Raw genomic sequence first — 12,699 nt, 5'->3', positions numbered from 1 at the left:
GCTCACAGGTAAACTTTACAGTACCTAGCAGCTGCTGCTTTTTCTTCTTTCCTAGTTTCAAAATAAGCCCATGAACGCAGCGAGGTCTTCATTTAACGCTCTTTCACATTTGTTCACCGGTTTCATTAAACTCACTGATGTCACTGGTGGTGAAATCCTCCCGAGGGTGTGAAGCGACGGTTGACAAGCACGCACAGGTGGTTCACGCGCTTTCCATCCATTGGTCCTGGAGGATCATAAGTCATGATCTCGCCTCTGATTGGCCGATTCGTGTCAGACGCTCTGGCAAATGTGGCGCGTGGGGTTTTTTGGGGTTGTTTGAACTGTAGTAACCCCGGTCAGTCAGTCAGTCGGTCTGGGGTGATGTGTTTATGATCATAACACCGCTGCTGCGCCCTGAGTCACGCTGTTCTTGGGACAAGAGCTGACTCAGCTTTGAGATGAGTCCCACATCCACAAACATTTACTCAAGAGAAGCCTACACGAGTGCTCCGAGCGGATTTTCTCCTCTACATTTATATGAATACTCTTCTTCTTCCTCTCTTCTTATCCTGTCCTGTTTTTATTTTCTGTCTTGGCCTCTTTTGATGTTTAAAACAGAGTTTGATGTTTTGCAAATCTTTTAAAGCTTAGTTTTCAATCAGAAGTGCAAAGTCAGTTGAAACCATATAGCTACTGTGTAAAACAACTGAAATATTTCGCTGTTATGGTAAATTTGAGCTCATTTTCAATTTGATGCCGTGTTTGAAACCAATTAGCACAGGGGCAACAAAACACTGAATAAGCTCAGTGAAACTAATGGAAAAACACTCAGAGGAACAAAGGAACAACTCCTAGGGAATGACTTTAATTTGCTAAGGGTTAGTAACAAGTCTATAAGATCCCTGATGGATCTGGGATGCGTGACACAGCTGGTTTACAAACACACTTTGGAGCAACATATGCTACCATAGACATATTACATCATGTTGGCTCTGTAGTTGAAGAGTCCAGGTGCTAGGGTGGCCAACCTGCAGACACGACTTTCGAAATATTGAAAACATTTGTGGCATCATGACACAAAAATATGACAAACAACATCCAGGACTGATCACCCTGTCTTTAAAGGAGAGACAAGAGTGAAAAAAAAGAGACAATGCAACCAATGTTCAACATGTTCCTGTGACAACCTGCATCAGAAGTGAATGTTTTTTTTTTTTTTTTTTTTTTTTTTTTTTTTTTTTTTTTTTTTAAATAAAAGTTACATTTTTCTGTTTCAACATCTTGGTGTTTTAATATTTCTTTTCTTTTCTTTTTTTCTTCTTTTTTTTAAACCTTTTTTTTTATCCTTTTAATCCCCTAGGTCTATTTTTTAAATGTTTTACACAGCACTATGTTTATTTTTAGAAGAGAATTAAATTTGCCACACACCTCTGAGCATAATGTATGTAGTTAGTTTGCTACAAGCTGTTCCAACATTTTTACTTGTATGATCCCAATTTTTTCTCTTCACAATAAGTGCATGAACTTCACTCCTTAAACCTCCCTGGCACATGTGTGTGGCACATGTTTTTTTTCCTTGTAAAGTTTTTCTTGTAATATGTAATTTTATTATTAATTCATATATTGTCATCATTTTTTATTCTTATTATTTTTGCTATTATTAATAGTATTAGTATTTTTATTGTGGTAAAGATATTTATTTTTTTCATATTCTTTCATTGTGAAATTTGAATTCGCAGGCCAAAGTCAAACCAACACTTTACAAGATTCCAGAGGTTGAAGAAAAGTGCATCAACAACGTTGCCAGTGGGACCAAAAGTTCAGTACTAACGATTTGCTTAGAATGCTTAAAAGTCAAGCTAAGGATGATAACTTCTCCCTCTGTTACATTAACATCAATTGTGACAAAAAAAATGTAACAAATTAGTTTTAAATTATCGTAACAATACCTTTACTTCAGCTTAGGGAGGTTTATGAGGAAAAAATGTTAAACTTTTAAAAATCAAAGCCGTCAGCATTCAAAGGTTAAACTTTGAGCTAAATGTTTTATTCAGTAGTTTTTCAGAACTTGTCTCAGTAACACCAACTTTCTGCCGGTAAAAGAACAGACCACAGATGCTGCACTCTCTAACCTGAAGAAGTCTGATCTAATTCAGATGAACTGGTGTGTTGTCAGCACACTGGTCCTACATTCCACCGTACCCTGTGTAAACCATTTAACACATTTCCTCATCTGCTGCAGACTGCTGGAAATAACTGCAGTGTTGAACAGTCAGGATGTTGTCAGCAGCTCATACGAGGCGTTCACTCTTTATTTCTTCACAGGATGAAAACCAAAAGTGGGAGCAGAAAATCACCTGATGAGTATAAATTAAATCATTGCTTAATTGCTATCTAAATCCTTGCAGAAACAGATGGGGCAGATCCAGATCTTTCACTGAGGTGAAACTATAGTCCTGAGGTGTAAAAATACAAAAAATGCTGAATATTTAAGCAAAGTGTCTGTTCATTAAATAAAAGAAATATTGCTTTTAAACAAAATGATAAAGAATGGAGGTTAAACAGCTTATTCTGCTGTGATGTTGACTTGTTTTGAGTTTCTGCTGTTCCAAGGTGCTGCCACAGAGATGTGAAGGTGTCTGTTTCATTAGAGAGAATATTTATCAAACATAGTCAGCTCTGCTGCTCATCCCATAAAGGCATGCTCCTTACGAGTGTGAGCACTGTCTTGTTACTACAAGCATTCTTAAAAACAATATTAATATTCCTGTCTGTGAAATTCTTATTTGCTTTTGTAGGTCATATACATGTATCTGTATCAGTTTAATCATCATTATCATCATTTTATTTATTTATTTATTTATCCATTTAATTTTTGGGGAAGAAATGGGAATCCATATAAAACTTCTTACAGGAGCTTTGAAAAAAAAAACTATCACGTCCACTCATTAACACCTGTACCTGCAGAGTAAACAGTGCTTCCTTCCTGAACAGCTTCTACATTTACGTGTCCCAGCGATGTACAGGAGTTGCAATGGTGGGTCAGCCTCTTGACAGAGATGTTAGTTCGTTGGCGTTCAGGGGCGTAGCTACAATTAGGCAAACACAGGCAGTTGCCTGGGGCCCCAAGATTCCCAGGGGCCCCTAAAGTATCCCTTACAAACTGATTTATGAAGTTCTCTTCAATTGAAAGCATTTATTTTTTTCTAAATCTTACTTCACATGCTTCAAAATACATCAAAAGGCTTAACCTTTAATGTTGGTTTTGGGTACTCCCCCTCCCTTCTTATTCAATGGGCTATTCCATGTTACAACACATCGGAAAATTTGATTCAGGAAGAAAGTGGTAAAAGACACCCCCCCCCCCCCATTTTTTTCTTATTGTCAACAAAGTCGGAGATAAAAATAATGTTGCTCTGAGATCTGAGATAAACATATCAGACTTTTAGGATTTTAAGGACTTTATCTAGCACAAGAAATCGGATGATTTTCTTAAAATCAAACTTTTTGAGTTGGTGATAAACATTGTACAAAATCTCTTTTTTGGATACATAACTCACTGGACAGGGGGTCAAATAAAAATACATTAACTTTAAAATAATAGTACCAAAAAGTATAGGAACTGTAAATATCACCTCATTCAGTAGATTTTTTTTCCAGTTTTATGTTGTGCTTGATATTTACATATTTTTTCCTTACTAAATTATTTTTTTCAATATTAACCTATTGTAATGTTTTTCACTTCATACTTTCTTGTTTGTCACTGTTACTCTGTAAATTCCCCACTGTGGGACAAATCAGCTGTCAATTGACCATAAAAGATTTCAAATCCAGGACAAAGTGGACTGAATTATGTATTCACTTTTTTTCAAAATCAAACTAAAGTACAGAACTTGAGGAAATACATTCAGTTGCGTTAAGTTACCATGTACAAGATTAGCACTGTCTAATGCCTTGATTCTGGGAAAGAGACAGTGGACCCAGGGAAGGCCAGTCTAGCTCTGAGGAAGATGAGTTACAAGGACATGGAGGGCCCCATTGACTGGGTTTGCCTTGGGCCCCCAAACCACTAAATACACCCCTGTTGCTGTTACTGGGCTTTTCCTCAATGGGAGTTGTTTTTTTGGCTACTTCTTGAATTTTGTTTAGCAATAAGCACTTCCTCCATGTTTTGAGTCAAAAACTCCTGACTATATGTGGAGATAAATTTATCCCTAAAAGTGAAGGCCTCTTTTTCTCAACTGTCACGATAAAAGTCTGACTTCAGCCCCGTTCATCATCCCAACAGCAGATGCTCTGACAGCGTCTGGCCTCATTCTTCACACGATGAAGATTAAATGCTTCCTGCTGCTGTCCGGACTTAACTGGGCCTGCCAGGAGCAGCTGGATCATCTGTATCACTTCTGACAGACCTGACAGTCTAAGCACTCTGAATTGAAAGCCAGGTCCAGATGGCAGACGTTTTAAAATTTGCACAGCATCCTACAAGAAGAATCATGTTGCTTCTCATCTTGCTTGAATCCTGGAATACACTGTTAGTACAAACAGCACAAAGAAGAGACACAGGTGTTCATGGAATTACGAGTGTATTGAAAATATTGTGAATTTTATTTCAGAATAGAGTACAGTTGAGATTTGACATATTCATTCAGAGTGACAACCTTTTTTGACCCCCCGTTTGCTGCTGGGAAAATGTCGATTTGTTGTTTGCATGGCTTGAGAAACATATCGTTGGGTTCGTGCTTTAAGACTCTCATGACAGCACCTTTGATTTCTCCTAAGGAGCTGCTGATGGGGTGAAAACTAGTTGGCACATCCAACAGGCATTCGATTTGTGAATTCACTGAACGTTTGCACCAGGAGTCGTGTTTCAAACCAACACCTGCTCTCCTCTGTTTTGTATTTACAGTACTTGGATGTTATCATGCTACAAATTAAAGTTCCACCCGCCTGTAAACATGGACATCGTTCGGATTTGTTTCATGGTGCTTGAACCTTTTTTCGTCTTAGCTGAAAAGACATGTAGAAGATCAGGAATGGATGCAAGTCATAAGGCATTTGGTTGTTTCCTGACTCTTGGGGACAAAAACAAACAGGTGCTTTAAGTTGGTTACGAGACAGTTGGCCAAATATTGAGGGAAGGGAAAATCAGGTCCAGGTTTTAGTCCGAAAAAGAAATAAATACATAAATAAGATCATATAGGCATTCGGCACACCAGAGTTGAACATAAACATCGATGCACCTGAAATTTTTGCAGTGACAATCAGCGTTTTGGAACATCAAACCAGACCCGCCTCAGAAAGCAGTTCCACAGCACGTCACAAAAATAGACCGCCATCACCGAAGAAACACCTCACTATGACACCTAAAGACAGAATATCATCATGCATGAGCGGCGCGTTGTTTTTTTCGTAACGCCAGAACTGTCGTATGACAGGCTGCTACGTCCACCAATCAGATCTCTGCTGCTGCACGTTACAGGGCGGGCAGAGGGAAAAAAGGATAGAAAGGGTCTGAAAGAGGAAGCAAAGCCACTGATTGCACAATGTTAAAAAACTTCCACGATGGTGCTAACGGAAGAAGCAATATCGACTGAGTGTGCTCCGTGGAGATGGTTGTAAATATGTCGACGATTGGCACGGTCTTAGCACGATGTCATAAAAACACAAAAACTGAAATAAATCACGTGGTTTCAAGTTAAAATCACACTTCAGATGGCAGTTTTTGATTCAATCATAAGTGTGTTCCTTCATTTGGTTCGATTTCCTGCAAAAGAAAGCTACGTACGTGCTTTAACGCCGCACATTTTGGTCTTATCACTTTGTCAAAATAGATAAAAGATGGTCTGGGTCCCCTCGCTCTACATTTTCTGTCACTAAACAAATATTTCTCTCTTTGCTCCAAATTTCTCTCAGAACTGTAAAAACCTGCTGTAAACTGCAGTAAAGGCAACAGTCTCCAATCAGAATCGTTCCCTTGTAACTCAAACTTCTCGGATATCTACTTTGATTAATAATTCAGTAATACTTACATAAAAATGGTCGGCTACATGGCGACAGCAGAGACTTTCAAAACTGATCTACTTCAAAACTAAAACAGCTTTGCAACACTCTGGCTCATCTGAACAGGAGAAACTCAAGCCAAGAGCATTGCAAAAAAAAGTGTTGGGTCGTTATCCATCTCGAACAATTTGTTTAGTTACAGCTACAAAAACCACAAAAACAAGCAAAATGTGGTCGAGGCCCTCATGACGCTGACTTGTTTCCTCAGAGGATGAAGAATGTAGAGCTGTTCAAAGGACTGTGAAGCTTCTTTATTTTTTTTCCCTCCTTGAAGCCGAACTACAGTTCAACAATCTTAGCCACTCCGGTGGCTCCCGTCTCCCGTGCGCTGTATTCGGGCCAGGACGACCTCGCGGGACACGCGTTTGCGGTCCGTGGCGAGGCCCAGAAAGCACATGAAGTCGATGAAACATGTGGTAAGGTTCAACTTGCAGCCAAACTCGCTGGTTGCATAGTCATAGGGGAAGGAGTGGTGGTAGTTGTGGAATCCCTCGCCTGTCGGACACAAGAGAGAGTCGTCAGCAAATCAAGACAGAAACATGAGACGGGCAGATAACAGACGTTTAGACCAGCTAGGTTTGACTTCATGATCTTTTTTTGAGCTAGAATTTTAATCAACATTCAAAACTACTCAACAGATGTTGATCTTCTGCTGTGATGCCATGGGAGAAAAACAAGCTTCCACTGCGTCGTCTATGAGCTGGCTTTTAGTTAACGCAGGTGCTCAGAAACATCTGCAGCATTGATCTGCTGCATTTCTATGAATGTGACTGGGTGAAAATGTAAGTTAGCTAAACATATTCTCATTCATTATAGTCTCTGATATGTTTGTGATACAATATCCCGAGTTTGGAATGATGCTGGCAAGGGCACACACTAAAAACTCTATTCTTGTCTATAAACCACGTCACTCAGTGAGTTTACATGCTAGCAGCAGTCAAACTAAGGTCATAGCTTGATCATAAAGTAACAGCAGGGGGTCTTGCGTTGTCTACGTACACATGCAGAAAAGAAAATCAGACTTCTGGCAGAGCACGTCTCACAACACTTCAAAAGGCTGTGTTCTTGTATGAGAAACGAAGCTGCGGGCGTGTCGAACTAGATTCAGTTCAATCGCTGAGATGGATGCAGCTGTAGCTCTTTATGTTTTTATTTATGTATGTGCCTTGGTGTTTGTTGTGTTGGAGCCACAGGCTGTATGAGTGCAGCGATCCTTTTTATCATAGTCCTCCTCCAGCTGAACAGAGGCATATCAAGATGTAATGAATCCAATCATAGTCTGTTAGCAATCGCATTATCTACATGAGTCGGTTAAATTATGCTTTGTCCAATTTTGGTCTAACTAAGCTGTTTACATGTGTTTTAATAGTCTGATCTCGCACTGACTGAGCTCGTAGTCCAATTTCTGAAGCTGCATGTAAATGTGCTGACTATAGAAGGCCAACGATGGCGCGGTTGGTCAGACTTTATGGCTAAGTCAGTGAGGGATAAGACTGAAAGCTGGCTTATGCTTTCTTAACCCCCTGAACCGTCCCCCTCTACATGCCAAAAACACCAGTAAGTGAAAAATACTCAAATGAAATCAGGAGGGGAGTACATATAAAAGCTTGGTCTCTCTGTAAAGGTAACTCTGAATTTTTAACCTCAGTGGTCAAACGTATTGTGTATATAACTAGTATGTACGTATTGAAGTAAGAACACAGAGGTTAAGCATTTTTGTCCTCCCTTGTTTATATGTAGCACACATGGAAGGATGACAGCATGGAACCAAAACTTTAAAAAGATTATGCTGGTGTCTGTTCCCACAATGCCACTCTCAGGAATGTTAATGGCCGTAGATCAAGCCAGTTAGTCAAATGAGGTGTCAGTTAAAGGACTGCATAGTTGGAGCCATGTATTGAGGTCTGAGACACCTCACAGAATCTAAGTTCTGACAATGCACTATAGAGGTCGGTGATAAAGGGTTTATGTCTAGTTTCTAGTAAAAATGTCTTATAGGACTAGAAAAAGGTCTATTTAAGACAATAAAAGAAAAATAACACCAAAATAGCCTGAAAAAAGCAAAAAATAATTAAAGCAAGTACAAGTACATTTTTCTAACTCCTACTGGCAGGTTTTTTTTTTTTTTTTTTTTTTTTTTTTTTTTTTTTTTTTTACATTTTATCAGCAAGTAAAACAAATGAAATACTGGTGGACTTTTCAGGTGAATAAAACTCATATTGAGTCTACAAAGAGTTTTTTTTATGGAAAATTAAACCTGAATTGTTGCTTTGAGAGATCCAGGCTTTTAGTGGATTTTGGTGCTGCATTAAGAATTGGATCACACGACACTCATTGGTCCAACAAGACTGAACCCAATGCACTTGAATAAAAATAAACAACAGCAAGAGGAAGAACTGACCTGAGGCTAAGTCATGATAGGCCAATCACTGTGCGTATAGCCATTCGCATACACTGAGACATTCCCTGCCTGGACACGCATTGAGTTGCATTGCAGAAAGTCAGTTTTATGAAGTTTCATGAAGTTTTTCTAAGGTACAAGTTTAACATTTTTTTAACCCTTTCCTAGGCCACATCTCAACTGAGAAAGGTCTCTTCTTTGTATGAAGTTGTGAAGTAGACCACAACAGCAACCTAACTCTTCCAAGGTAAGTCAACATCATATTTTAAGAAAAATATTGGAAAGAAATATAAAGTTATCTTTAACTTCACAACCACCACTGCAGTCTGAGTCCAGACAGGAGTGAGTGGCAACCGGGCAAATAACGTACCATACATGGGGAAACTTTGTGCCTCAATCTTAAAGGAACAGTAGATCAGGTGTGTTTTGTCATATTTTTTCCTGCAAAATCAGAATAAACGCTTAGGATAAACTCTTTGGTTTAATCAACTGATAGTAGTCCTGCATATTGAAAGTATGTCCTCCTGTCAAGGCTACCAAAAGACAACTAGATCAGCACCCCAATTTTCAATTTTGGGCTTTTTAACCTTCTTCTGCCACACAAAGAGCTCTAGTGCTCAAGCTTCTAGCAAAGTACATCAGTGATGAGTCTTGTGTAAGTTCCTGCAGTAATTATCCTGTTATCTCAGCATGATTAAGAGTGTGCCGTACCTATAGCGCTGAACGTGACAAACTTGTTCTCCCGGGGGTTGATGTTCTTGTCATAAGGTCGGTTCCCCCACATGTGAGCTGCACTGTTCACCAGCCAGGTGGCATTCAGCACCAAGGTGTACCTCAGCAGAGCTGGGATGAAGTAGGCCACCCACAGAGACTCCCCCCACAGGTACCAAGGCACGAACATGGGGATGAAGAAGCACATGAGGAGCACAGACAGCCTGTAGTACCTAAAGCGGGCGGAGAGGAGAAGAGCAGGGTTGTTTACTCACTGGAATACAAACGGCCTTATTGTCTGGATTATTCACTTCTCTTCACATGACACCGTTTACACACGAACCAGCATGGATGGCATGTCATGTAAGTAACTGTCAGCTTGTTTAACCAGAATGACTCATGCAACCGCCTCGTACAGAAACAACTCTGCAGCAAACTGAAGTAGGTCTTGTTTGCTTTGTGCTTGTATGGATGTAAACTTCTTAATGCCAGCTGTTAAAGGCCAAAAAACATATTTTAATGAAGATTCCACCTTTCCAGGGTTGTTTGGCTCTAAAAGTGTGAACCACCACTCACTTCCTTTGAAACATCACAACTTTGTCATTCAGCAGGTCGCTGAGTTCCAGCTTGCGCCCTTTCTCGATGACATCAGGGTGTTTGCGCACGAGCAGCCAGCCAATGTGGGCGAAGAAGAACCCCCGCACGGCGTTGTGAGGATCGGCATCTGTCTCTGAATATTTGTGGTGAACCCTGTGGTCTCGAGCCCATTCAAAGATATCATTCTGCAGGGTTTAAGCACAAGGCGGAGATTACACACGTTGTAGCTGCACCGTGGTACTTAGACAGGGAATGAAAACGGCTATTATCACAGCCAGTGGTGTGTGTTTGCGTGTTTGTGTGTGCACCTGAAATGCCATGGAGTTAGCGACACCAAGAAAGATCTTTAGAGGTAATGTGGCCTTGTAGGATCTGTGACTCCACAGGCGATGAGCTCCTGCAGTGACTCCTAAAGCACTTATCAAAAAACAAAGGACAGCTGTGGAGAGAAATGCATCAAGAAATTAGTTTCTGTCACAAAATCCTCACTTAAACCAGGAGTAAACATTTAAATGTAACTTTGGATCTATCTTTCTGCAGCTAGCTGGAAATCCTTTAAAGGGGACATATCATGCTTGTTTCTCCTTTTCACTATGCCAGACTAGGATGCCTGTAAAGCATTTCTGCCCTCAGTACAAGTCATTTAGTTCCTTTATTGCTCCACAATATCGTTCTCAATATCCTCATTTTAGGCCATTCTGAAGATCTCGTTGAAACGCTCCGTTTGGAGAATGACGTCCAGTAACCTCGCAACGTCACAGCCCTTTGTGCTCTGATTGGTCAGTTCTATCAGAGGGCGGAGGGGGTAGAGCCAGGGGGCGGTTTTTGCAGCATGGCAGTATTTACAAAATCGCCACATTGGATGGAGCAGACCGAGCGAGTTTGCTGTTTGCCAAAACTTCACCGTAAGGCATTGATAGCACTAATAAAATGGCAGAGTGTAGGATACGTCCTTTTGTATTGGACCCCGAGTCAGACCTGGACGGTTCTGCAGCTCAGGAGGAAGAAAATCCACCTGGACACAGATCACCTCAGGACGCTTCAGTGTGGTGAGTCAAACCGGTACTTTAACATGTATAGTTTATACGTGGAAATATAGGCAGACTTCACCAATAAACTATTTCTTTAACAGAGCTCCATCCTGCTCCTTCACTTTTCTCTGTCTGTTTTATCCATCATGCTGAAAGTGTAGTCTAAAGATCGCCTCTACCGTCAGTTCCTCACTATGTTATTACCGCAGCATTATTATGGTCCAGGTTCACAGTGCATGTCAGAACAAGCATGCAAATATCACAGTCTCACAAGTATTATGACATCTGCTAAAACTACAGTGTTTTAACTGCTAATTCACCATGTAAAGCCGAGCTGCTAAGTAGAGCAGAGTCCCTGTATCCAGCACTCAGTCACTCGGCTCTTGGTGGGTGTATCTCTCGGTGGCGGTTGTGTGACTAACTGACATCACAGAGGAGGAGCTGCTTGATCAGACTACTCCAATATAAATAAAGGATCCTTGTGTCGTCACAAAGGTCAAAATCTCGCGGCCAACCGGCAATGACCTATTTTCAGAGGCATCAAATCTCGTTCTAGGATATCAGAAAAAATACAATATCTCCTTTTTTTGAAAATTCAGGGGGTGAAAGGTCTTGTTTTCAAATTTATTATATTATATGTAAGTATTACATCAGGGATCAGCATGATATGTCCCCTTTAATGCTACAGTCAGTTGAGCTGGTTTAGTCTATTTATTGTACAAGAGATTAAATGACCATGCACAAAGCAATATATCTTATATGGGATTGTGACACACTCTGGGTAATGTAATTATTACGTCATGTCAGATAACGACTACATAGCTGGATGGATGAAACCATTTGGTGATTAAATATATGAGACTGGGCTCATGTAGATCAGCTTTAAAGTGATTCCTGCTGATTTCAAACTGAAAAATTTAATTGCATCTTAATCTAAAACATACCATGGGGGTTGAAAAGTGTTTTTAGTTTTCAAGGAAAGCATGCACTGTGAAATTTATAACTTAATGTACATGCTAGGACATGATACCCAGCTGATGATATAATCCCAGCACATGCAGCACACTAGGCAGGATCATGCATGTGAGTGGGCTGGGTTGCTCACATAACAGATGTGATTTATGTTAATACTATATGTAATCCACTAATACAGACTGCAGCAATCTTCATCAATACTTTTGCAGAACTGATGCAAACAGGTAGGATTCATACTCACACCAAAGCAAGGTCAAATGCGATGCTGAGGGGATTAGGAACAAGGCGTAAATGGCACCTATATGCAAAAGAGTCATCATTATGACATTTCTCCATACGATGGTCCTGGGAGGTTTGGGGCCCTCTTTCTCCTTGTATGTGTGATCAAACACATCTTCTCTGGTAGCCTCCGGAGGAACATTCCCGTTGCTGGGCTTGTGCTGCTGCTGCTTCTTCTCCAACGCCTCCGCCTCCGTCATGGTGCCGCCAGCGGTTTAGTGATGCTCTAAGCGGCAAACAAGAGAGAAAACCTTCGTGTTGGTGTTCTGGGATGAAATAGAGCCACAAAGGCGATAAAACTCCTGCACGAAGCGAGTGTGTGAATAATTCCTCTGCTAACAAGCTATGCTAGCTGGTGAGGCAGAGAATGGTCATGTAACGATGATGCTGACTTCTAGCTGACACACGACATTTAGTAGGTTGCGTAACACTCAAATTACACCTGTAACACTGATAAAAGATAACTAGAAAACTCACCAAAAGGCTAGCAGGAGGGTAGAAAGGATGTTTTTTCGTGATAAAAGGAGATAAAGCTGCAAAAAAGTACAGTAACCCAGAAAGGGAGAGTGATAGTCAGATCTGCAGCGAACGAATCAATAAGAGCCGGAGCTCGAGGTGAATCTGACCAATCAGCGCACGGATGCCGCCTCAAGCTCGCAT

General features: G+C 40.6%; 1 protein-coding gene across 1 annotated transcript; it reads right to left on the bottom strand.

Annotated features, from left to right (window-relative positions):
• Window positions 1–4,550: 4,550 nt before the first annotated feature.
• On the bottom strand, window positions 4,551–12,650 carry scd (stearoyl-CoA desaturase (delta-9-desaturase)). The gene is made up of 6 exons (XM_074663955.1): window positions 12,517–12,650; window positions 12,002–12,265; window positions 10,063–10,193; window positions 9,734–9,939; window positions 9,158–9,390; window positions 4,551–6,540 (listed from the first exon to the last, which is right to left on the bottom strand). The coding sequence occupies exons 2-6, from the start codon at window positions 12,237–12,239 to the stop codon at window positions 6,341–6,343; spliced, it is 1,008 nt and encodes a 335-aa protein (XP_074520056.1). The 5' UTR covers window positions 12,240–12,265; window positions 12,517–12,650; the 3' UTR covers window positions 4,551–6,340.
• Between the last annotated feature and the right edge of the window lie 49 nt (window positions 12,651–12,699).

This window comes from Halichoeres trimaculatus, unplaced genomic scaffold, assembly GCF_033239565.1.
Source record: "Halichoeres trimaculatus isolate MK-OKI-2021-1 unplaced genomic scaffold, fHalTri1.1 fHalTri1_scaffold_23, whole genome shotgun sequence".
Taxonomy (NCBI): domain Eukaryota; kingdom Metazoa; phylum Chordata; class Actinopteri; order Labriformes; family Labridae; genus Halichoeres; species Halichoeres trimaculatus.
This window is presented reverse-complemented; position numbering and strand designations above follow the sequence as displayed.

Bases quoted from the DNA above. Each gene is read 5' to 3' on its own strand.
- scd (XM_074663955.1), bottom strand. From the start codon at position 12,239: ATGACGGAGGCGGAGGCGTTGGAGAAGAAGCAGCAGCAGCACAAGCCC. The intron at 10,194-12,001 runs GTGAGTATGAAT...TTCTCTCCACAG, and splicing joins GCATTTGACCTTGCTTTGGT to CTGTCCTTTGTTTTTTGATA. The intron at 9,391-9,733 runs GTGAGTGGTGGT...CGCCCGCTTTAG, and splicing joins GTTGTGATGTTTCAAAGGAA to GTACTACAGGCTGTCTGTGC.